This window comes from Prinia subflava, chromosome 5 (assembly GCF_021018805.1).
Source record: "Prinia subflava isolate CZ2003 ecotype Zambia chromosome 5, Cam_Psub_1.2, whole genome shotgun sequence".
Lineage (NCBI taxonomy): Eukaryota > Metazoa > Chordata > Aves > Passeriformes > Cisticolidae > Prinia > Prinia subflava.
In genome coordinates, this window is record NC_086251.1 from 1040373 (window position 1) to 1065733 (window position 25361).

The 25361-nt window shown below is 45.8% G+C and overlaps 1 protein-coding gene across 6 annotated transcripts in view; it reads left to right on the plus strand.

Moving 5' to 3' along the window:
- Positions 1-22792, plus strand: part of SHANK2 (SH3 and multiple ankyrin repeat domains 2) — a 278987-nt gene extending 256195 nt beyond the window's left edge. For 3 of the 6 annotated variants that reach the window (XM_063397512.1, XM_063397514.1, XM_063397515.1), the window contains 4 exons: positions 3458-3588; positions 4068-4179; positions 5255-7652; positions 16163-20298. In XM_063397512.1, coding sequence (XP_063253582.1) covers positions 3458-3588; positions 4068-4179; positions 5255-7652; positions 16163-16736 — 3215 coding nt within the window. In that variant the 3' untranslated portion in view covers positions 16737-20298. Of the gene's footprint in view, positions 1-3457; positions 3589-4067; positions 4180-5254; positions 7653-16162; positions 20299-20522; positions 20612-22296 lie in introns of those variants that run through there. The other 3 variants (XR_010080409.1, XR_010080408.1, XR_010080407.1) reach the window with 3 other exon arrangements.
- Positions 22793-25361: the final 2569 nt, after the last annotated feature.

The window sequence follows — 25361 nt, forward strand, 5'->3', positions numbered from 1 at the left end:
GAGAGACGTAGACTCTTCTTCCCTGTCTTCCAGCAAGGCTGAGGTTTTCCAGAGCAAAGCAGATCAGAGTTTGTTACTCTGCCAGCCGGCCACAAAGTGCTCCTGTAGAAGTGTGTGTGCGTGTGTGCCTGTGGCTGTACTCTGCTAAACGAGCGGTTCAGGGAGCAAATGGCAGCTGGCATGGCCAACCTCCAGTGCAGGCTTTTCCCACATCCCTTCCTTTTGACCTTCATCCAGCTGCATTCCTTTGAAAAATCCCGTTGGAGGTGGGCTTCTTTGGGCTGCTCTGTGAATGCACCTCACAGCAGGTGCCAATTTTTTGCATCCATTTTGTGTCTTTTTTTTCTCTCTCTTTCGTCAGGGTTATTTGTAAAGTTATCCTCAGAGAATTTCCAACACGAGCTTGTGAGCTTCCCCTCTTGTCGATACGAGGAATGCATGCTGCAGAGTATCTGAGGTCACAAGGAGGTTGGGAGGACAGCTAATTAGTGAACCTGACAAATTATTCCACTGGGAGTATTTTAGGAACGTGTGGTTGGGGTGCAGGAGGGGTTTGCACTCCGGTGCTGTGGACACAAACAGCTCGAGGCACAGGCGAGCGCAGGTTTGGCCCGACACGCCTTCTTTCTCTGGGATGGGCCTGAGTGAGGCTAACTGCGGCTCCCCAGTCCATTTCCTGGGCCTGAGGAGCACGTTTGGCAAGGCAGTGAGGACGTTTTTGTGTCACGTTGTGCTGTCACTCCAGCAGGGTGGGGCAGTGGTGGCCGGGCGCTCAGATTTTGACGTTTCCCGCAGGACCCGCCATGTAGCTGCCGCCATTCAGGATCAGTCTCCACGTGCTGGCTGCTTCTGTGGCCTCACATTTTTTGTTGCAGTAGCTCCAGAATGACAACCTCCACTCCACCTTTGCTTTCTGGTCCGGCGGCAGTAGGGCAAGAGAAGGAGCTGTGCAGTGCTGCTGTTGGAAGTGCCACATGAGGAAGCCCTAAAGAGTTCCTTGCAGAGCTTTAACCCACCCTCCTCTCCCGTTTCTGAGTGCTTTGGCTAAATGTGGCAAACGGGAGCAGCCATAGGGTGAGGAGGACTGAAAAACCTCTCTACGGACAAGAGACCTGCCATAAACTCACACAAAACCAGGGTTTTTTCCCCACATGGAATAGGAGATGGTTTAAGAATCAGTACCAACTGATATTTTGGTCAGATCCAAAAGCAGGATCTGACTTCTAGGATTGTCTAGCAAAATCAGTGCAGTTGGAGGGTGTGTATGTGTCATCCCCAAGAAATATTTCCATGCTTCTCCAAGTGTCTGTCATGGCCTCATCACTCTTTCCCTGTAGCTTTTTGTTGTCTGAATGGGTATCTGGTTACATGTGTCTGTTCAAGATAAAGGGGATCACTTCTTCCGTGGTGTATTTCTATTTCTCACGTGTAGATTTTGAGTGCTTCCGTTTCCAAGGCTTCCTTTTCTGTATCCCAAAGATAGTTGTTTGGCTTCTGGGATGAGAACAAGGGTGGGAGAGCCTTAAGAGGAGATCTCTGCCCAGTTGAAGCTCTTGGTGATAGATCCCCTGAGTACCATTCTGCAGTCCAGCCATTTTTTTGCTTTATAGGGTACATGTTCGTGGTTACACCGTTGCTTTCTGATGCCTTTTGCTGAGCAGAAGTGCAGATATTTTTCTTTCAGAAGTTTCTATTACAAAGCCTTATGAAATGAAGTGACATGAAGTTGGTTTTTATTTTTGAATACATGTGGCGATTTTAAGATTTTTTTTTCCTTTTCTCCTTCCACTGGATGATTTAAATCCCACCAAAAAAAAAATAAAGCAGACCAATGAAAAGACTTGAATGCTAACTTCAATTGAAAGGAAACAGCAACACTACTCTTGTGAGACAGTTTTCAGCAGTGTTGAGCTTACTGGTCCTGCTCAGCCTTTCCTTTCCTGCCTGCTCCCTGACCCTCTGTGACACTGAAATATCCACTTCCAGGACAACCTTCTTCCTAACCCGAAGACTAAAAATTCTTCCCTCTCTTCTTCTCCCATTTAAAATACCATCCTTGCATCAGTCAGATCTACCGTATAGAGGAATCAAAAGCTCTTTTCCTTCTGCCTTATTCCCATCCATATCAATATCCAGGGCCCTGAGTGCACTGCTCTCCAGCGAGGTAAAATTTAAACCCCTAAATACATCACAAGGGGTAGTAACACCAGCTCCAGATCACCTTAAAAACCTGGGGTTGTTTTAAGTCTGTAGTATCCTAATGAAATAAGAATCCTTGTTTGACAAATAGAAGTGGAATTGCTCTGACTCAGGTTGTGAAGCCTAGGAGCCAGGCTGAGGTGTTCCACTCACAGGCTATGAAACTCATCCTAGTTTTGGTGAAACTTCAAAGGAAAAGACACTAAATTAACATGATACAGCCAAGCAAACGCAATGCAAGGTGTAGTGAGGAAAGTTGTTGTTGTGATTCCAGTTTTGATTCTAGCAGAGATTCCAAACTCAAACTCTCCTGGTGGTTTGTGCTAGTGATTTCATTTCTCTGTGCCTTGGTTTTGTAGCAGTAGAAGGGGCAAAAAAAGGAGCTGTCAGGCAATAATTAGTTGATGATGCTGTACTTTGAGGTCTTCAGTGTGAGGGAGTAACATTTTGTGTTAAATGCTGATGAACCTTGTTTCAGTTGGAGGTGGGGCTAACACCAGCACTCATCTTCGGAATATCCTGATTAAACTTTTCCCTGCACTTTACCATCACATCATGCAGTAGATCAGAGTCCCAAATCCAAAGGTTGAAGTTCTCATTCAGATTTGGACTTTGCCTATTTTTGGTCTGCCTCTGACCATGACTAAATAACATTCCCAAACTGTCCAGTTATTAAAATAAATTCTAAAAAATAAAAAACAAGAAAAACAAGAATGCATATAAAAGTTTCATTTGAACAAAGGATGCAGTTAGCAGCGCTAGCCTACAAGTCCAAGAGCATGAACAAATCAGGATGTGATTACTTAAGGAGAATAGGCATAAAAGAGCACTTCTGGAGTACTTGTTATTGTCCAAAATATCACTGAAATTCTGATGACTAAGTACAGTCTGCTTATCTCTATTTGAAACAGTCCTGTACGGATTCACTATTTCTAAAGGTCTTCTTTCCATTTCTATATAGATATTCTCCCTTCACATTTTGAAGGTTTGAAGAAGAGGATTGTTTTTCGAGTCACACTAAGTAAACATTAAATGCATGCAGGCTTAAAACTAAAGCATGCATGTTATGTAGCAGCAATAAAAAGTGCTCGGCTTGCACGACTTCTGATGCTCAAGCGTTGCCTTGTTAAAATGCCAAAAAAACTTTTTCTTTGCATTTTTTTGAAAAGTAAATCTCTTCCTTTGACCTTGCAATAATTAACTTTTCTGTTTCTTTGGACAAGTGATATTTATTTTACTGAATGCTTTTATATTACAGATAAGGTGGATGAAATAGTGCCAGTTTCCAAGCCATCAAGAATTGCAGACAATGCAACTGTGGACTCCAGAGTGGCAACTATAAAACAGCGGCCTTCTAGTAGATGTTTTCCCTCAGCTACAGATATGAATGTGAGTGGGAGCCATGAAGCACTGCTTTGTTCCTACTAATTTATCTCATTCCTTGATTAAATAGTGCCCAAGGCTTTGTAAGGGAAGAATTGACATTAATGCTATAGCACGTATTAAAAATTAAACGCCAGAACTCTGAAATTGCATCGTTCAAGTGCAGAATTTAATCTTACAAAACTTTGTGGGTAAAAAAGAGAACTGGTTTTACTGCATTTTGGACGTGCTTTTCCATTACCCACCTTAGGCTGTTGCCTTGTAAATAATATCAACAAACTGCACTTACAGCCACTGTCCTTTCATGAGTGTCTAAACAAAGCCCAGCCTTGCCTTTCTCTCCCCCTCCTCCCCAAAAATAACCCTGGATTTGTTGTTTTCCCTAAGAATTCCCAGTGAAAGGGGTAATGGATGAGGCATTATTTCCACGTGGGAGAGACTTCCGTACTTTAATGCTGTTGGGGTTTCTGTTTGTTCTTTTGTAGTCCATGTATGAGAGACAGGGTATTGCTGTGATGACACCCACTGTCCCAGGGAGCCCTCAAGGTCCTTTTCTGGGTATACCTCGGGGTACAATGAGAAGACAAAAATCCATAGGTAAAATGCCTCTCTTGTATGGTGTTGTTCATTAATAGCACACTTTCAGTAACTTTGCTTCTTTCCCTAAAGCGTGTTTCTCCGACATCTTTACCCCAGTGAGTGGCTGTTTAATCTTTAGACAAACCTCATGAGAAAAGAAGTTTGTGTGTAAGGTGGTGTCGTTCCCACACTCTGCTGGGCAAGTATGGAATTAAAATTGGTTATTCTCTTTAGACTGTGCCCTCTAACAAGGACAAAAAAAAAAAAAAAACCAGATCAGTACAAGCCTTTTGAAAAACATTAGGGCAAAATATCATCATTTTTTCCTTGTTATTGAGGTGAAAGCATTATAATGCTGTGTAGTTTACAAAGAAATCCTGTTGATCAAAGGAACTGAAATTCACCTTTTTATTCTTATTTCAAATGATGGCAATAGATGTTTTTACAACAAAGAGCAGACCAAATTTGGGCTTTTTTGTTCTTCTCTAGTAATCTTAGCAGTGACTTTTATCAATTTAGAAACGCATTATGCTGATGTAAAATTAGCATCCAAACTATACCAGTATTACCCAGTTTATTTATGTTAAAAGCCATATTTGTAGTGATATAATGTCATCTTTTGAAATGCAACATTATGGCTTTTTTCCCCAACAGAATCTTCACAGTCCCTGGGCTAAATTTCAATTGCATCTTAAAAATTCATTAGGTTTCTGAGTTGTTTATTATGTGCATTTATAGAGCGCTGGAGCAAGGCAGAAGCGGCTCCTCTGCACAGAATGTCTTCCCTGTTCAATATTTTCCTAGAAAATGTGCTTTCCACAGCCACCTTGATGATACATAAACCCCAAACATTTGCCTACACGTCAGTTTAATTAAAATTCCCTAGCATCCTTTGCAATCCTGGCACCTGGCACGTCCAACAGGAAAGGGTGATTGTGGTGGGAATCAACCTAAAGGCCTCTTTTGGAATTTTGCATACTCCCAATGCCGTGGGGAACGCACCCTGGAATTTTGGGTTGGACGGAGAAATAGTCTGGCGTGAGGGATCCCGGTGGATGTAGCAGTATTTTGAATGGCTTCTCTGGTTTTTCAGGAATAACAGAGGAAGAGCGGCAGTTTCTGGCCCCTCCCATGCTGAAGTTCACCAGGAGTCTTTCGATGCCTGACACCTCTGAAGATATCCCACCACCACCACAGTCCTTACCTCCCTCACCGCCGCCACCTTCTCCCTCTCTGTACAACTCCCCCAAATCCCTGACGTCCCGGAGCTACGGGACGATCAAACCTCCGTTTAACCAGAATTCAGGTGCAAAAATCTCTCTGGTCCGGCCCGAGAGCGTGGGGACGATGATAAGGGACAAAGGGATCTATTACCGGCGGGAGCTGGACCGGTACTCGCTGGACTCGGAAGACCTGTACAACCGGAGTGCCGCGGCTCAGGCGAACTTCAGGAGCAAGAGGGGCCAGATGCCCGAGAACCCCTACTCCGAGGTGGGGAAGATCGCCAGCAAGGCGGTTTACGTGCCGGCCAAGCCAGCCAGGCGGAAGGGGATGCTGGTGAAACAATCCAACGTGGAGGACAGTCCGGAAAAGACCTGCTCCATTCCAATCCCAACCATCATCGTCAAAGAGCCATCCACCAGCAGCAGCGGGAAAAGCAGCCAAGGGAGCAGCATGGAGATCGACCCTCAGTCTTCGGAGCAGCCCGGGCAGCTCCGGCCCGACGACAGCTTGGGAGTGAGCAGTCCGTTCGCAGCAGCCATCGCGGGGGCCGTGAGGGACAGGGAGAAGAGGCTGGAAGCCAGGCGCAATTCCCCGGCCTTCCTCTCCACTGACCTGGGCGACGAGGACGTCGGATTAACGCCACCAACACCACGCATGAGGCAGTCCAAGTTCACCGAGGAGGCGATGTTCAGCAGCGAGGATGGTTTCAGACAGCTCATGTCGCCGTCGCCGATCCCCGCCCCCAGAGAGCCTGAAAACCTCTTTAACAGCAACGAGCCCAGCAACCAGAGCGACTCACGGACGCTGAACGCCCCGTCCAAAACGAAAGGAGCCGACAACAGCACGGCGGCAGCCAAGGCCGCCAGTGCTCCCGGCTCGGATAGCTACGTGCACCCGGTCACAGGGAAGCTGTTGGATCCCAACTCGCCGCTCGCCCTCGCCCTCTCTGCCAGGGACAGAGCCATGAAAGAGCAGACGCAGCAGATTCCAGGCAAAGGGGACGCTGTCAAAACCGACCTGAACAAACCGCTCTACATCGACACCAAGCTGAGACCCAACATGGAAACGACTTTTCCTGTTACCGCCACGGTCACCAGGCAAAACACCCGCGGCCTGTTGAGACGGCAGGAGACCGAGAACAAGTACGAGTTGGATGCAGGGAAAGAGAAGAAAGCTGAGGAGAAGAAGAACATGTTGATAAACATCGTGGATACCTCGCAGCAAAAATCAGCCGGCTTGTTGATGGTGCACACAGTGGACACGGCAAAGTCGGACGACGTGCCCGAGGACGAGGAGGAGAAGGGAGCTGAGATGGAGCCGAGCCCTGAAAACTCCCCGCCGGAGAGGCCGGAGGGCGGCGAGGAAGCGGAGAGCGAGCTGAGCGTCCCCGCCGCGCCCGAGCCCCCGGCGTCTCCCTGCAAAACCATCGTGGCTGCCAGCTCTGTGGACGACCCCGTCATCCTGCCTTTCCGCATCCCCCCGCCGCCCCTGGCCTCGGTGGACATCGACGAGGAGTTCCTGTTCACCGAGCCGCTGCCCCCTCCCTTGGAGTTCGCCAACAGCTTCGACATCCCCGACGACCGCATGGCGCCCGGCGCGGCGCTGACGGACCTGATGGCGCAGAGGAAGAACGGCACCCCTTCTCCCAGCCAGCCGGCAAACTCCCTGGACAGCAAAAAGCAAGCGGGCCTCTCCAACTGTTTGCCTGCCTCCTTCCTGCCACCCCCCGACAGCTTCGACAACGTCACCGACTCCGGGATCGAGGAGGTGGACAGTCGGAGCAGCAGCGACCATCACCTAGAGACAACCAGCACTATCTCAACGGTGTCCAGCATCTCTACCTTATCCTCGGAAGGGGGGGAGAACGTGGATACTTGTACAGTCTATGCAGATGGGCAAACATTTCTGGTGGACAAACCCCCAGTACCTCCGAAGCCAAAAATGAAGCCCATAATCAACAAAAGCAATGCACTTTACAAGGACGCGCTGATCGAGGAAACTGTAGACAGCTTTGTGATCCCTCCTCCCGCTCCGCCCCCGCCTCCCATCAGTGCCCAGCCCAACCTGGCAAAAGTTGTCCCCCAAAGGACATCCAAGCTCTGGGGGGACGTGCCGGAGGTGAAAAGCCCGATTCTCTCAGGCCCCAAGGCTAATGTCATTAGTGAATTGAACTCAATACTCCAGCAAATGAACAGAGAGAAATCCTCAAAGCCGGGGGAGGGATTGGAGTCGCCGACCGGAACGAAAACTGCGAGTCTCAGTACAAGGTAAACGTAATTAACCAAATCATTTTCTAAAAGGGGCTTGGTCTTTTTTTGTTTTAATGCCGTCCCTTTGCTAACTTCTCCTGTAAATCACATAGATTAAAGAAGAGTGTACTCTGTATTTGCTTAACGAATAGTCTGTGTCCAACAAGAATTTCTTACACTGTCAACATTTGTGTTGCCTACATGATAGGACAGGAGCTTTCTCAGCCTTCAACTTCAGGGTTTGCACAAACCTTTCAGTTGTTTTGATGTGAATTTCTTAGATTCCTCTTTTTTTTCTCCTTTTCTCTTTAGTGTCTTTCATTTTAAAATGGGGTGATAATTTAATTTTTCTCCAGTCCCACGAGGTATTTTGGCTTCAAACGGGTAAAAAGTGTTTTTGCCAAGGGTTGCTTTGCATTCACCGTGTGGTGTCATTTGATTCATGCTGAGACCTCTCCTAGTCTATTTAATCATAAAGTATTTCAGAGAATTGCTGGTTAAAGTCACTTTGCAATGTCCACGTTATTACTAAACCACATCTGTATGGAATGTGGACATAAGACCATGGAATCCACAGTTACTAAAAAAAAGAAAGGCAATTTTGTAGGTTTTATTAGGAGACTGAGGTATTTCTTTTTACAAAAACACCATGCTGGCTTTGTTTGTTTTAAAAAAAGATACCACCTAAGTCAATTTTATTAGAATTATTCTGGTGGTTAACAAGTAGCTCAGCCTTTGGAAAGCTGCTGTACTTTGCAAGCATGGAGATCATTTGTTTATAAGGGAAGGTGTCTCTGCTGATTGCAAAGATTGCTCCTTCAGAAAACATTGTGATCCACAGCATCACATAGTTAGATATTACTTCCTGCAGGATGGAAGTCATCAAACTGGTGATGGGGAGGGAATTCAGTTTTTAGAACTGAGAATGGGGAATGAAACACAGAAATTCTGGAATTCCTCTCAGTGGCACTCAACTAAAAGGAGCAGAAATTGAATTGGCTCTGCAGGAAAAGCCTTCATACATGAAAAAAAACCCACATTATTTTTGCTAGATGGTGATCATGTTTCTTTTTAAGCCCCATGAACATGTTGTCTGTAGCTTCATGTGTGTAATATCATTTATCAGCTTTTATTTTTAAACAGAAAGGTATTTCCAGGTTACGCTGGAGATCTTTAGCATCCCTATTTTATTAGAAAATAACTGGGGCTACCAACTACAATGCACTGTCAATATGTCAGAATACTCTCATTACTGAGAGCAAAATGATAAGTAGAAGTAAATTTTTTTTTTTTTTTTTTGTGAAAATATATTTTTTAAGGTATAAAGGGTGGGGAAAACTTGAAAAACTACAGCACTTCACTGGAGAAAAGCAAACTGTTGTGTAAGCAGAAGTAGCCCCATATGTCACCTTTTAGAGGAAGAGCTGACTTAGTGTTACAAATTTATGTTGCTTTATTTCCTGTCCTTGAGGTTTTTAATTGGGAGGAAAAAAAACCCACCCAAAGCATCATTCCAGTGGGGCTGAAATCCTGCTTCTTCCCTGAAAATTAACCACAAACACTCATCTTTGCAAACGGGAGAGAGGATCCTGGGATGTAGCAGTGCCAGAAGAGCTGTGAGGGAATAAATGGGATAAGCTGGCAGTGGCAAAGAGCAGCGAAACTCTCGGCTGTCATTTGGCTGTGGGAGAAAATGACACCTCCACAGCATTCCCGGTGGGAACGGGGGACAAGGGGGCTGGCTTTTGGTTTTTCCTGACGTTTTCCAAACTGATGTGATTACTTCTTAATTATGAGCTGGATTGAAGCTGCTAAAACCACCGGGAGAGGTTGCTAAGGGTTTCTTTTTTAAGCAAATAATAATGTAGGAGACAGCAGAGGAGAGCCAGCAATCCACAGGCACTGGAAGTGTGCTTGAAAAGGTGCTGCAGGCAGTGTTTTTTCATCTCAGCAAGGGTGAGGCAGAGAGATGGAAATGGACTCGTTCACTTGTGGAATCAGAAGCCCTGTGGGTTTTTTTTCACTAATTTTATTCCTGCTTTATCTCTCTAAAAGTTAAACAAATTACAGCCTTTCTAGCCCGACTGCACGACTGACACAGTTTTTTTACAAAGCTGTCAAATATTATGACCAAGGAGTACCATCTTGTGAAAATTTCAAGTGTAGAAGCTGATGTTTAAATTTCAAAGGTAAAATTCCTGGAGTTCCTTGGGGTTTTTTTTTTTCTCCCTAGTACTCTAAAGCTTATGACAACCAATTGTTGAGCTTGTAGCCCTGCCCTGTGAGGTAGCATTAGAAAGGGACCAAGGAATTTTGGCTCACAAAAAGCAGGGGTTCTGCTAAATTAAAGAGCAACTCGTTAGCTGTGCGAACAGAGCGGTGATAATAAATGAGCCTGTTCCCATCCTTCAGCCAAGGAGGGGGATTGGGAAGAGTTATAAATAGGAATAGTGTTCACAGGCTCGCTTGGGCGGTGCTCGCAGCTCAGGCAGCCTGATGAAATTAAAAATATGTATCTGCTTGTGGGGCCACACATGAAATTACAGACCTGACTGGGATCCTAAATCCCACTGGGAATTCTCTTTGCACAGGCAGTAGATGTGAAACTGGGGTTCACTCAAGGCCATTGCCCTGTTAGGGTGGCACAGGGGTAAATTAAACTACAGTAGTTGGGTAATGGCTGGCTGCAGTAACCCATAAAAACACCTTCTCTGTGTGTTTTTGATAAATGAGGATTAGGAAGAGATCATTCTATGGTCCTGAACAGCATTTCTCAATTGCTGCATTAAAACCACCCTGAACTTGCTTTTATTCTCTGCACTGTGGTTTAGCAATCATCTTCCATGGTGTATAGTTTTCCTGTGGTTTATATGAAGACACCAAGCTTGAAGGTTTTTAAATAGAGCATGGAAACGCTTGGCTGGAAACCATCTGCTCCTCAGTGGCAGTGACCAGCCCGTGGGATAGGAAAAAGGAGCCCAGCAGGAGAAGGGAAAGGAGCAAGAAGTGAGAGGATGTTCTTGCTTACTTTGCACTAATTAAAGTGTAATTAAAGGGTTTGATCACAAGGTTCAGGAAGGGAGCTCCAGACCGCACTCCCGACTTTGGCCACCACTTACTTTGAGGAATTAGAGCCATCAGCTGTGGTGACAGAGGTTTCAATCTGGTTTATCTCTGTCCTCCTGCGGGCAAGGAGGACGAGACGTGGCAACCACAACGCCACAAATACAGCAGGGCTCTAAATCCACTTGAGAGGCCCCTGGCCTTCACAGGGAGCTGATGCAAGGACTGGGAGGAGAGCAGAGCAGGCCTTTCCCTGGGACAGAGGAGGAGTGTTTGCTCTGTCTGTGTCCCAGGAGTTGTGCAGCAACACGACCATCACTTTCCAGCCCCTGAGATCCAGGGGCTAAAGGCAGCGTGGCTGAGGCAGGATAAACCCGGGGGCTGCCAGGGACAGGCAGCTCAGCCCCAAGGGAACACAGCATCCTCCCTCCCTCTCTCCCTGCCTCTGGAACATGGAATAAGGAACAGCAGCTCCTGCTGCTCGCCACCAGCTCAGCACCAAAATGATCCATGGCTTTGCCAAAACGCTTTCAGCTCTTCTGTGTTTGTCCAGCCGTGTTTGCTCAACCCCGTGGCCTCTGGGGCACGCTGCCATCACTGCTGGGGGTGGGAAATACTCATGGTAAGTGTGGGAGTTACGGAAGATGCTGTGGAGTTGAGTCCTCTAGGGAGAAGAACCTGCACTGTGCTGGAATAACAAGTTGTAAAAGGGAAACTTGGCCATCAGTGAATTAGGTTTCTTCATGAGTATCTGGAAAAGTTTTTTATTTTTTCCACAAACAGGTAAGGCAGAGCAGACCTCAGCAGTGACTCCTTTATAGGGACTGATCCTGCGTTTGGTCTGTTGTAAAGGATGTCTGTGTTTGGCAGAGGATGAAATAAGTGCCTTGATTTTTCACTTGCTGCTCTCCCATTAGACTCATTTCACGTTGTTAACTGTTTGCCGGCCGATTTCACGGGACTGCTTGCTTTGTCAGTGATTTCTGCAGCGTTTCAGTCATTCCATTTTGTCATTTTTATTTGCTGTCATGACTGCTGTTGTCAGAGGAGGGCCATGCTGAAGTGCCATGAAGTAAGTGCCAACCATAAAGCATGGACTGTTCTATGTTGTACATTCTGCTGCTTTTTAATGCTCACTCATTGTTATTGCGTTTCAGTGGCTTTGGTGGTGACTGTGTTTCTCACAGTGCAGTGTGGATTAGACCACCCTAATCCAGAAATGGTAGCCATCCTAAAATGGGACCTAGAATGCCATCTCAAGGTGAAACAAAAGCTACATTCCTCAGAGGAGTTCTCAGAAAATATGTTGGTAACATGAGCACATAGACCAGGTCCCTGAATGTGTCTGGGCACCTAAAGAAGGGGCAGGACTTTTCAGATATACCCCGATTCTGCCAGATTCTGGGAGGTGGAGGGCTGGGCAGGGATGATTAATACAGTTTCACACTCCTCTGTGAGGCTAAAAGTGAAGACAAACCAGCCCTCCTGGTTGCCTTTTGTCCTCAAAAGCTGTGGGGTTCCCCTGCTCTCCTTCCAGCTTCCTTTTCCCTGCAGTTCTCCAAGCAGAGAGGGCTGAGGCTGCCTCCTGGCCCAGCACCATCCCCTTCCTGCTGCTTTCCAGACATCTCACGTGGAAACTCCTGCACAGACAGACTCCCACAGACCTCCAGGACTGCTCCTCCTGGCAGCACACACCGAGCAGCTCTCAGTTCCTGTCCCCAGAATAGCAGCGTTGTGAGGAGCTCTGCATCCTGCCACTCATCACAGCACCCCTTGCTCTTCACCTGCCCCAAAACAGAAAAGTGTTGGATTTACTTCCCTGCCCTGCAGTTTGACAACAAAGTAAAAATATCAAGAGGTGGAGGCAAAGTTTGGGGTTTGTGCAGCCTCTAAGATCTGCACGAATTTAATTTCTTGCAGTCCCCCTGCACAGGGTTTGCTCCTCTTGGTTTTTCAGATGCTTTCCTGTGATACAATGGAAAAGCTGTGTCAGAACCAGCAAGGCTTCTGGAAAGTTCTAGGGTAAAACAGCTCCCAGGAGCTGGAAATAATGTGGGGTTTTTATTTTTCCACAGGAGCTGCTGCACTGATTTGCTTCTGATATTGAGTTAATGGTAAATTTGAATCTTGCAAATGGAATCTAAAAGAATTTCTTGCCTACAAGCTGTGCTGATGGCTTTTGTACTTGGAGGCCACATGGTTGTGACATATAGGTTATATATTTTGATTTTAATATGAGGCAACATAATGGGCATTGCCATCAGTGCAGGCTCATAGCAGCAAATGTTTATAAATTACCACCATATGCTGATTGTAATAGAGCAAATTTTATTTAAAATAATTATCAGACTTTTCACCTTTTTTAAAAATGAAATTTGGGGTTGGGCAGGTTTAATATGGATTTAACATGTTTAGGATAACAGATGATCAAATAAGGCATAAGAAATTACACTGATTAAAAATCTGGAAACCCCACAGCACAACAAACCATGCCTGCTCTCCAGCTGGAATGTGCTTCCTCCTTTTCGACCAATCAACCATAAAATGCAAGACAGATGATGGTTTCAAGGCTGTGTCTGCACCCCAGATCATGTGGGAGATGTCATAAATTATAATTTAGGATGCATGGGAGTTACATAAATATCCTTGTTGGGTTTTTTTTTCCCTTGGATTGCAATTACAGTGCAGCATGAAAGAATGGAGTTGGTATGGCAGGTGGGAAAGGGGAGAAAGAACATGAGGAAATAATCTTGGAGTGAAAAGGATGGAACTGAAAGCCTGGGAGTGCTTCAGCAGACTTCCCTGACCTTCACCAGGGCTGTGCCCGTGCCACGAGAGCTGAGAGCTCACATGGCTACGAACTGAGCTGGTGTTGAGACCTCTGCAAGCAGCTAAAATGAAAAAAAAAAAAATCTTATCACTCTCGCAGGGTTTTGTTTTAATAACCAGCAGCCCTGAACCTCTGGCTTGGAAAAAGCAAGATGCTCTCAGACCTCCTGCTGCTGCTTGCAGCCGTGTGAAGGCAGTGATTTGATCCCGGCTGACAGGAAGCAGAGGACCAGGGTGCCTGGGATGCTCTGTTCACCCTGGATATTCCTGCCCATGGAGCTGGGAAAGTCAGGGAACACCAGCCAAGGAACACTTCAAATGAGAGCACGGAGTTTGCTTTTTTGGGGGTTTGTTTCACTGTCCCAACATCCTTTCCTTAAAGGCAGAGTGACAGTGATTTTCTGATCAAGGCTGGCCAGGGAGCCTTTAAGAGGAGCAGTCTGGAGGAGAAGCAGCAGAAGTGAATTGCAAAGGACTGAGCCTGGAGCTGTCAGTCAAGCAGCAGAAATTATCTTTCATCACCTGGAATAAAAGAGGGTGGATTTTCATCATCTGTTTGATCTTGCCACAATGGGCGTAAATACAAAACCCTAATTTCTAGTATTTGCAAGATGGGAAAGTGAAGCAGAAGGGTGATTGCAGGGAAAGATCCGGGCTTCATTTCCCTATTTATACAAAGCTCATTCTTGCCATCACTGGGACAGCACTACCCCAGCCTTTTCCAAAGCAGGCTTTTTGTTGGTTTTAAATTATATCATGCCTTAGTAATGAGCGTGAGACTCTTAATGCTGAGGTAAAGGAGGTGGAAAGAACTTGCTCCCCTTGGTTAGGAGAATTTAATAGTCTCTTGCCACAGACTTTTTATTTGTAAGAATGCTCAGCTCCAACCCTGGAAGACAATGAGAGCCATCAGGTGCCAAAAACATCACAGGAAACACTCAGAACCCTGCCAAGTGTTTCCTTCCTTTGTTAAATTACAAAGCCGTGAGTGCTGGAAGCATTGCTCCTGCTGGGTTTTAAGTGAAGTACCAATCTTGCAAAGAGATCCCCAGTTCCCATTGAACTACACGGAGCAGCCTGTGGGAAATCAGTGGGAATGTTGGTGTGAATTAGATCTGTGTTCTGCCAGAAGTTATTCTTGGTGCTCTTCTCCTCACAGGGAGCTTTATTTGAAGGGGACATGCTGAGAGCCTCGGTGTGGCAGAGCTGCACCTCTGTGGGCTCTGGTGAAGTGCCAAAGCCCCAGGGGTGATGGAGGGAACGCTCTCAGGGCTCCCCAAAGCCAGCAGCCAGCCAGGGAATCGCTGTCTCCAGCTCAGGGCTGCACTGGGGGAGAAAGGGAAGGATAACCTGTTTGTTACTGCCCCGTGTTGCCATTACCCCGCTGCTCCTCCAGCTCCTTGAGACCTTTTCTGCACAGCAGTGAATCTGCTGGATTAATGGAACATTTCCATCTGGCATCACACCCCCAAGCCATCCTCAGTTCTGCCCAGGCAGGACAGGCCAGGCCTGGGGACAGTGTGGCACTCAGAGGGCTTCTGCCAGGGTCTGCGCTGGAGATCTCAGCACAGCACCAGCCCCATCATCCTCTGGACTCCATGGCAGTGCCTCCAGGATAAATAAACCCTTCCTTTGGTCTGCCAGTGCTGGAAATGAGTTGCTGAAGGTTTTTCAGTTGGCAGCTTGTTTCTGAAGTGAGGAACGCTGGAGCTGCAGGCATCCAAGCACTGACCAGCAGGGTCTTCCCATGGGAATGAGGGCTGTGGGGTCAAGCCTCTGATGGCAGGAACAGACCCAAAGCTTCTAAATTTGCTTCTGTAGCCAGCAGGCAGCAGCAGGGGGTTGTGTTCCTTCACCCACCCTGTCAGGCTGGGCACCAGAGCAGCCTCTCAGCGAGGTTCGTGCCTGCTTTGTTCACAATCTCAAACTCATTTTCTTTAGGCAGAACTTGATCCCAGCTGCATCCCCTCCAGTCACGCACAGGAACAAGAGCTTTGTCCCCTTAATTTTGTAATGAAAATGCAGAGTATCATTTCTCTGTGGAAGGAAATAGACACTGAGACCTTTTAGGCACCTTAGAACTGTTTTATGTTTAGAGCATGGATGGAAAGGGAAATAGGAGCAGCTTGTTCTATAAACAAACAGTACTACAAACATTCTGCAAAATTCACTGAGTGAAGCCCAAAGATCCCAAATCCAGTGCTCCTGAAACTTTCCACAACTACTATTATTAGCTGTGTTATGTGTAAAGCCAGAACTGAAGGATTCCAACCCTCCACTTGGCAAAGGAAGATCAAATCCTGGTTGTGCTTTGCAGGGAGCACAAAGTGCTCGTGTGCCTGTTCCACTCAGCATTTCTCATTTAAGCAGGAGTTAATTTGGGAAAGGGTATTGAAAAGGGAGAGAATGTGCTCTGGAAGGTGTTTTTTCCTGGACTGCTCACAGGCAAAAAGGTTTTGTCTTTAACCATGGCTTACCATTGGTGGTGGTGGTTTTCTGGGAAGGCGTTAATGATCCAATTTTTGTACTTGTAGTTAAAATGTGAAACTCCCCAAGCGTTGCCGTGCCACGATTGCCGTGTGCTGCCATCGTGGTGGGCAGCAGCTCTAACTGTGCCTGTGTGTTTGCCCCTGCAGGAGCACGGAAGTCATGAGTACTGTCTCAGGTACACGAAGTACAACAATCACTTTCACTGTCCGCCCCGGAGCCAGCCAGCCGATCACTCTGCAGAGCAGGTCCCCAGACTATGACAGCAGGACCTCAGGAGCAAGGCACGCTCCCAGCCCTGTGGTTTCACCGACAGAGATCACTAAAGACATCCTGCCTGCTCCTCTGACTGCTTCTGCTTCAGCCTCATCTCCTTCTCCGACTCTGTCCGATGTATTTAGCCTACCCAGCCAGCCCCCTTCTGGGGACTTATTTGGCTTGACCACAGGGCGCAGCAGGTCTCCTTCTCCCTCAATATTACAACAGCCAATCTCAAATAAGCCTTTTACAACTAAGCCTGTCCACCTGTGGACTAAACCAGATGTGGCAGATTGGTTGGAAAGTCTAAACTTAGGTGAACATAAAGAAACATTCATGGACAATGAAATAGATGGCACACATTTACCAAATCTACAGAAGGAAGATCTGATAGACCTTGGAGTGACTAGAGTTGGGCACAGAATGAACATAGAAAGAGCTTTGAAGCAGCTGCTGGACAGATAAGAATAGCTATTTTGCCTCACAAACTTCTGTTGATAACTAGAGATGGGCTGGTACTGACATACCCCAAATGCCTTGTCTGTCTGCGAGTGCCAGCAAATTTGGGGGGGAGGGGGAAAACAGAAGAATTCCTGGTACTCAGGTGATGCAGACTGTCTGCTACATGCCCAAACACAAACCTAAAGATGCTAAAGAAGTGGGGCCATTTTATTTCAAAGCTGTGGGGAGATGTGAGAGAGAGACAATTGTTAACTTTAAAACTCTTTGATACTGCCCTTAGCCGGGACCGTCGCACGGCGATTTTCTTTTAAAATTGCAAACGTTTCAGGGTTTCTTTTACTGAAAGAAAAAAAAAATTGCATTTTATTTTATTCTCGTCTTGACATTCAGTCTCCAGGCAGGCTTCCTTCCCCAGCCCTTGGTTCATTTTAAGAGGACAGGTTGCTCCATTACCACTCAAGCCAAGTTTTATCGTAGCAGGGACGTTGAGGCAGGCACAGGAGTTCATATCCCTCTTTTTTTATTCAGCTCCCTGAGCTGTCGGCAGTGAAGCTGGTTGTTCTGCTGGAGTCAGTCCCAAGGTAACCTTGCTCTGTTTTACCTGGTATTTCTTTATTTCTGCAGTGGTATTTAGCACTCTTCCAAGGTGGCAGAACAAGTCCAGCGCACGCTCCGTTGACGTAGGACGGTGCAGACGTGGAGTAAAGGCCGAGCAAAGTGAAGCTAGTTTGAACCTGAGACCCCCCAGTTCTCAACCAGCTCAGCTGCTGCTGAGTCAAAATATGAACTCCAGCAGCCAGGACAGACTCTGGTGTGCAGGCACGGCTCTGGGACTTGGCAGTGGGGCACAGGAGAGGCTGAGCCCTGAGAGTGCTGTGTAATTCAGTGAGTGGTAAGTGCCTGGGTATTTGGAGCAGCAGGCCGAGAAGGAAGGAGAGGAGAGATGAATGTTCCCATTGAAGTCCGTGGGAAGCGTGCCAGGATCTGAAGTGAGACAGGGATTTCAGCCTGTTAGGCATGGGAATGCTTCAGCTCGTGGAGAGGAGGCAGAGGGGCGATGCCAAGATGGAAAGAGCTCTGAGCGTCCCGGGGCGCACGTTCCGGGAGCCGGCAGGGCTGGGGAGGGATCCAGGCTCTCATCTCATCGCTGCTGGCAGGAACTGGCTCTGGACAAGGACACGTCCCTTGGCACGAGAGGTGGGAGCACCCTGCCACAATCCAGGGCTGGCAGCGGGGGCAGAGAAAACTTCTCCGGGAGACTTCGGTCAGCAGGGGAGAAACCCCCACGGCCAGTTCACACACGGCTTTGTTTTCAAAAAGAAAAATTATTATTATGGTTTTCTTCAACTTTCAGGTTAACAAGTCTCTCTCTGCATGTTTGAACTCCCCCTTGTAATTAACACCTCTGAATATCTGTGAGTTTTGTAGGATTTTCTGGACAGAATATTCAAGATGTTCGAGGTGGGTAAATTGGGTGTGGATGGCTAAACTGCCTCCCTACCAAACTTTCAGGTTCCCTTACATTTTGCAAGGTACCTGAACTTTTCTTTCCTTGATATGGTCCTTGATATGGTCCAGCCTATCTCTAATTTTTTTATTATTGTGATTATTTTTTGCTCACAAACAAGTGTCTAATTAGGTCTGCAACAGCCCTAGTATGAGTACATAAAGTTTAGCATTTTAAATATCTTTCTTTACTGCAAGTTTAAATAGTTGTACAGATAGTTTATAAGCACAATATTTTAAGAAAATAAGTGGCTGGTCTACTGGGCAGCCTTTGTGCCACTTCAGTGCTAGGAAGTTAAAAACAGAAAAAAAAAAAAAACACAAACAAAAACAAAAAAAGAAAAAAGGAAAAAAAAACTTTTTGTGGTTTACTACTATTTCTGTGGAATAATTATAAAGTCTTGACCTTTTTAAAATCAACCTCATTTGGATGCATCTGAACCAGCAGAGCTGTGTTATATTTTCTATCTTTGCTAGAACTTCTACAGAGGAGGATGAATATTTCTTCAAAAGTGGTTACAGTTACCAACGCATTGGAAACTCATAAAAATCAACTTACTTAAGCCTCCTGCCCCCTTTATGGAACAGCAAATCTTTGACTTAACATCTGTTACTGCGCTCTGTGTGTACCTGGGGAGTATTTCTGATGAAAAGGAAGCCCCGAGGCGTTCTGCTGTCGGGGGGTGCTGGGTTTGTCCTTGGGAGGTGCAGAAAATGGCATTTCCACTCAGATAGGTCGATGCAGGCAACTTGAGGCCATCACACACTTTAAGAAGTGAAAAGAGAACAAAAAACAAAAAAAAGGTAATTTAGCCATCGTTTGTCTTCCATTTGGTGATAACGACAGAATTCAGTAAATAAACCACTGATGCCATGCTCTCTCTTATTTTATTTTTTTTTTAATTTTTGTTTGTTCGTTTCTTTGGGTACAGTCGCTATTACCTCTATAACACGTGCCAGAAATAAGTTAGGAAATAAACACAGTAGTGAAAGGAGAAGGTAGAAGTTGACTTTTAAAGCTGCTTTTTTTGGATCACAACCTTCCTGTTGGCTGAACTTGCCCTGGGCAGTGACTCCCAGGTGAGCTGGTCCCTTCCTCACACAGGTGTGGCTCCAAGAGCAGGTCCAAAGCCAGCGGGAAAAGGGCAGGTGAAAGAGCTGGAAGGAATAATTTTATTTTTCACGTTGTGCCCTGTGAAGCAAAAAGGTAAGGAGACCTGGGGGGGACCTACTTGGAGCACCGGAATTCACCTCTGCCCAGTCGAGTTCGGTCTCCAGCTCTGAGGGGTGGCTTGAAACAAAAAAACAAAAAAGAAAGCAATAGTAACAGATAACGCCGTGGCCTCCGAGTATTTTCACCAGGGGGGAGGAGAGAAGACCCATTTCTTTCATGCTACTCTGATAGTGAAAAACAAAGTCGTTAGAGATCTAGGATATTCTGGGTTTTAGGATCAACTTTTGTTTATATACTGTAATTTAAATAAATTGCATTTACATGCCTAGTTTCTGTAATATTTGTGTATACAATACCAAAACCTTACAAGATGTAAATTGTGTATAACTGCACAGACTCCTTGCCCTAGGTGTCTGAGAACATTTTAAGTTTAATTCATATATTATAAAATGACTAGATGTGACTGTTGATTTACAGAATTTACATATCACAAAGAAGTTAATTATTTGTGGTACTTAAGTTATTAAAAAAATAGTGATTATTTTTTTCTTTTCCTCTCAGTTCTTAAAAAGCATTACCCAGTTGATCTGGCGATGATTATGTGTATGAGCCACAAATATTGATAATTTTTCCATTACATTTTTTCTTTTCTTTTCTAGATATTAATATGTTTCTCGCTATAGTTTGTGTAACAACTTGTGTTCACGTTATCTATGTTGCTGTAATTTTTGTGCTTTAATTCCTCTTATTTCGACTGATTAAAAAAAAAAATCAAGCTCCTGTAACTTGCACTTTTCCCCAATCCTTAATACTCTTGTATGGCAACCAAAATTACTGTAAGAAATAAATATAATATTGCACTAAGGGTGTGGTTCTGATTGCGAACAGAGAGCACTGTCTGGATTTTTATTAAAAAAACAAAACAAAACAAAAAAACCAAAAAAACTAAGTTGCCAAAAAAAGTTGCAATTTGTTATTGAAAACGCATAAAATGCTTTAACAAAATGCAGATAGAGCTAAGGGAAAATTACTGATTTATTGATGGGAAAAGCATTTTCTGATTTTTTTTTTTTTTTTTTTTTTTTTTTTTTTTTTTTTTTTGGTTAAAGCATTCCTTATGCCAAATGTTCCATGCACTCACTGAATTTCAGGGGTCACGCTTGAAATCTGGAAGAGCAGGAAACCTCGCAGGGGAGAGGTAGAAAACTGCATTACCTGATTTTTTTTTTTTTTTTTTTTTTTTTTTTTCCTTAAGGTGGAATTCCGAAATGTGTGGAATGTTCTTTGTGCAGGGGGGGATGCACTCCCCTGGGGGCTTGGGGGTTTTATTCATTTCCCCGGGGGGATGGAGTTTCCCTGGGCAGAGCAGCTTTGCAGAGGGGAGGAGGGAACGCCGCTCCTCCTCCCACTTTGTGCATCCCGTGACTTTCTTGAAAAGAAAGAAAACCAAATTAAACAACAAAATCTGTACCGGCGGGTTCTGTTTGTACTGTGAATAAACGAGGCTGCGAATAGGAAAAAAAAAACCAAACCAACAAAAAAAAAATCAAAAACCGAGGAAACAACTCACATCTTTTGGCTTAAGTTAAAGATTTGTTTTCCTGTCTTTGAATGGTGATGCAATGAAGAGGTTTTTTTATTTTTATTTTCTGAGCTATTGGAATAAATGCCTAGAACCGTTGCCATTTGGTTTCATATGTTCCTTAACTACGATTCTCTTCTCAGCCGTCGCTCTAGCTCATCATTTTTGTAGCCCCCTTTGATTATTTCTCTCATGATTTCCCAACAACAATTACTTGGCAGCTTTGTTTTGTTAAAAACATAAACTAGAACCAGCCTGTTTGGTTTTTTTTTTAATTTAAATTTACTTCTTTCAGGTATTGTGGCAAACATCTGTGTGTCCAAATAAAGTCAGGTATTTCCAGTGCAAAACAAAGTATGCTTTGCAATTGTCTCTGCTTGTTGGCCAAAGAAATGAGAAGAGTTGATCATTGCTGTCGTTGTGTACATTGTATCAATGTGTTCTGCTTTATTCTTTGGTTTCTGTATTTTTTCCTGTATTTTTTTTTTCCTGTATTTTCCTGCATTTTGTGGACTTTCATCCCCTCTGTCCTTGGCTGGGCCACCCAGAGTAGCACGATTGTAACAACGCTTCAGAATGTGTGTTTTCTACAAAAAAAAAAACCAAAAAAAAAAACCTAAACTAAACAAAAAAAAAATTTGTACGTGCCTTATAATTTTCCACCTGGATCAGCTACACTGTATTTCACACACACACAAAAAAAGCTTTATCTTCAAGGTGTTCAGTACCTGACAGAGAGTGCTGGGCTTGGAGCGAGCTCCGTGTCACTGCTTTAGGAAGCACTGAGGAGCTGCAGTGATTCAGGCCCTACCCTGCCAAAATTTTGGCGATGTGAGCCTGATTTCAAGTCTTCTATTCAAATCAAGCAAGCATGGGAAAAGAAATGAGATGAGACTGTTAGTTTGGGTCCAGTTCACTGCCATAAATCCGGGGTGGTTGGTACGGCTGACGTGGGCCGTGTTTCACAGACCAGGGAGCGATGAGAAATAAATAAACCAAGTGGACTCGATGCCACTGAGTCTGCCACAAACCTGTTCTGTGCCACTGACATCTAGTGGGACCTGCTGGACACTGTCTCAGAGCAATATCAGACCTTTGGGAATATCTGTTTATTTATTTACCTTCAACTGCTGTCATTCCTTCTACAAGAAGCCGTTTTGGAAAGTTTTTTGTATCGTTATTAATTAGGTTGGCCTGAGGATTTAAGTCACAGAAAGGCTGACTGTATAATTACACAAATGATACACGAATGAGAAGTCTCTGATGTGTTTTCTGGTCTCTCTGTGCTTATGTTTTCTCAGTTTTGTTTCGAACATCAGCATCTCCATGTGATACTTCATCTGCATCCAGCATGGTTTTTAATGGGAATGTAGGTTTTGTCTCCAGTACTGTAAACCTTGGACTGTTTTGAACCATTTCTGACACCACAACCTGATGAACAACAGCCTGTTCAGCTCCAAATTGTGAAAAAAAAGTGAGTTTTGAGGTTAGGAAGCAGTTCAGAACAGCTGGGGGGGATTTGGATTTCCCTGCCGCACTTGCAGTGCTGAAGGTTGGTTTCTCCAGTAAAACTCCAGTTGTTTTTTTTCCTCAGGACTGATGCCAGGAGGAATCCGTGCACGTGTGTGTGAGTTCTTGTACGCTTTCAATGTAAAGGTCCTTGGGCAGCCTTAGAAAAACAATGTACAGATAGGACACCCGTGTTGCATGTGCTTAAACCTGTACTGGAATCAATGTCGCCGTGTACCTGTTTGCTTTGGAACTCTGAAGAGAATACAATATACAGAAACCTCAAAATCTACCTCATGTTTGCATGGGTTCTTTTCCACCGGTGCTCCCCCGTTGCCTGAGTGTCCCTGAGCGTTCCCTGCTGGGCTCAGGGAGCGGCCAAGCCTGGGAAATGCCGGGTGAGGAGCTGTGGGGCTGTGTCACTCTTGTGTCCTTTTGTGGTGACCCTGTGCTGCAGCTCGGGGTCTCCTCTGGGGTCACACCGGCAGTGGCCAGGACGAGCCGAGGGCTCCAGGAGATCAGACAGAAAGGGGCTGAGACAAACTCACCTCTCCTCTTCTCCTTTTTATTGTTGATGTGTTGATCACTCACCATTTACTCGTCACGGTGCTGACAAGTGAACAGCAATCGCTTCATTTTTATCTGGCACGGTCCAATAGTGCAAAGAAATACTATGACCTTTAGAATTTTTTTTTTTCAAACTGTGCTGCATCCCCTGCTCTCCGTTTGCTCTATGTCAGCAATTTTCCTTCTTCCCAAAGCAGTGGGTGTCAGCTTCGGTGTGTGCAGCGTTCTGCAGGTGCAGCTGTAGCACTTTTAGTGCCCCGATAAGAGACATTCACAGGTGTACACCACACCTGAGGGCATTTGAATTCTCCAGGGCGATTTTCTGCATCGCAGAGAGGGCACGGAGCGAGGGCAGGTGCCTCCCTGAGGCTGCTTTTCAATTTTTAGGGCAGCAGTTCTCTTCCAGAGGCCAATTCCTCCCCTCTCTGTGCCCGCAGAGCACGGGCACGCCCCGGTCCTGTCCTGCGGGCACGTCCCCTGCCACCCCCGGGGACAGAGCCACCCGCAGCAGGGCTCGTCCTCCCTGTGCTGCCCCTCCGGGCTGGTTCATCCCGGGGAAATTCAGCTGGAAAGGCCAGAGCCGGGAACGGGGAAATCTGCTGATAGCACACGCACCAAGCGGAGAATCCCGCCTGGAATTCCACGGGGAATTTGAAGGGAGTTTGGCTTGGCTAAGGCGTGCACAAAACCCAGCCCCCCCCCCAAAAAAAAAAAAGGCAAGGGGATGTGAGCAAGGAGTAAATCCTGGTGGATGTCAGTGGCTGGGGGCGCTCACGGGAGCTGGGATAAGGATGGGAATCAGCAGGGCCGGGAGGGCCTCGCTCTGTTTAACCACAGAATGGGAGCTGCAGGGAGGTGTCGGATTCTTCCCCTCGCCTGAGGGATGAGCTGCCAGGGGAGGGGGTGACCGAGGGGAAATGTCGGTGCTGGAATGATCCCTCACCAGCCGGGGATGGATTCAGGCTGGAAACCGGGAGAGAGCCCAAAGGGGGGGGAGAATGGGGCTGTGCTGGGCTGTCCTGCAGGGAACAGCTGGGATTTATCATTTATTCCTCATGGCATATGATTTATCCTGGGGCACCTTCTTGGGAACTCTGCTGCCAGAGCTGTGAGAAAAACGGGATGGAGAGATCCCAGCTGCCTTTCCTGGAGCAACCTGGACTGGTGGAAAGTGTCCCTGCCATGGCAGGGAAGGGAAATGAGAAGGGTTTTAAGGTCCCTCCCAACCCAGACCATTCCTGGTCTGGGAATTAGAATTGATACTGAATTAGATAATGGATATAAATATTAGATTAACAATTAGATTAATACTGAAGCACCAGAGAAGCTCTGGAGCAAAGAAAGAAAATCTGGGCTATTGCACCTAAAAGATGCCAAACCTAAAGCCTGGCTGCAGCATTAATGAACTCCAGGGAAAAGGAGCAAAAGGTTTGTTCAGGAAAGATAAAATTTCCACCTCTGCACAGCTCTGCATCCTCGTGTCAGCACAAAATAGGTGCAATAAAACAAAATGAATCAAATAGTGATCTGCAGCTCCTTAGGGATTAAATTCAAGGTTGCACAAGCCCCAGTGTTCCTGCTAACAAGAGCCATTTAGTTCTTAGCTTCAGGTTCTGTTTGTTTTCATGGCTTGTTCTTTTTTTCTTCCTTTTTTTTCTTTTTTTTTTTTTTGGTTTTTTTTTTGGTTTTTTTTTTTGTTTTAAGAGAGCAAGAAAGAAAACAGCTGAAGATCATTGGAGGATTTATTCAACTTGTCTGCAAGGACAGCAGAAAATGTACAGCAGATTCTACAACACCCGAAATCTTTAGTGAAATGTATGCATTTCCTTTTTTATTTACATTATTAAATAACACATAAAGGAAAAGTTCTGAAGTAAGGATGTTGCATCAGACTGGGAAACAACTGTCAAATTAACCACAGTAAGGAACCCTGTGAGGAATTTCAGAGATTTGAAAGGCAAATCCAATATTGTGGGGAGACAGAGAGTGCTAAAGGCAGTTTTGGATATGGCAGCTGTGTTAATTACTCAGGAGTAATTAACAGCCTGGCCCTGCCAGCTCTGGGGGTGCTGAAGAGTGACTGGGCTGGGTGGGGTCAGTTGGGCTCTGCTGGCCCTGCTGTGAGGAGGGGGGACAGGAGGGAGGGCAAGGGACAGAGAGGGGGAGACCTTGTCCAGGGGACAGCCAGGGTTAGGTGGCCGTGCTGGGGACAGGAAGGGTCAGAGCTTGTCCAGGGGACAGCCAGGGTTAGGTGGCCGTGCTGGGGACAGGAAGGGTCAGAGCTTGTCCA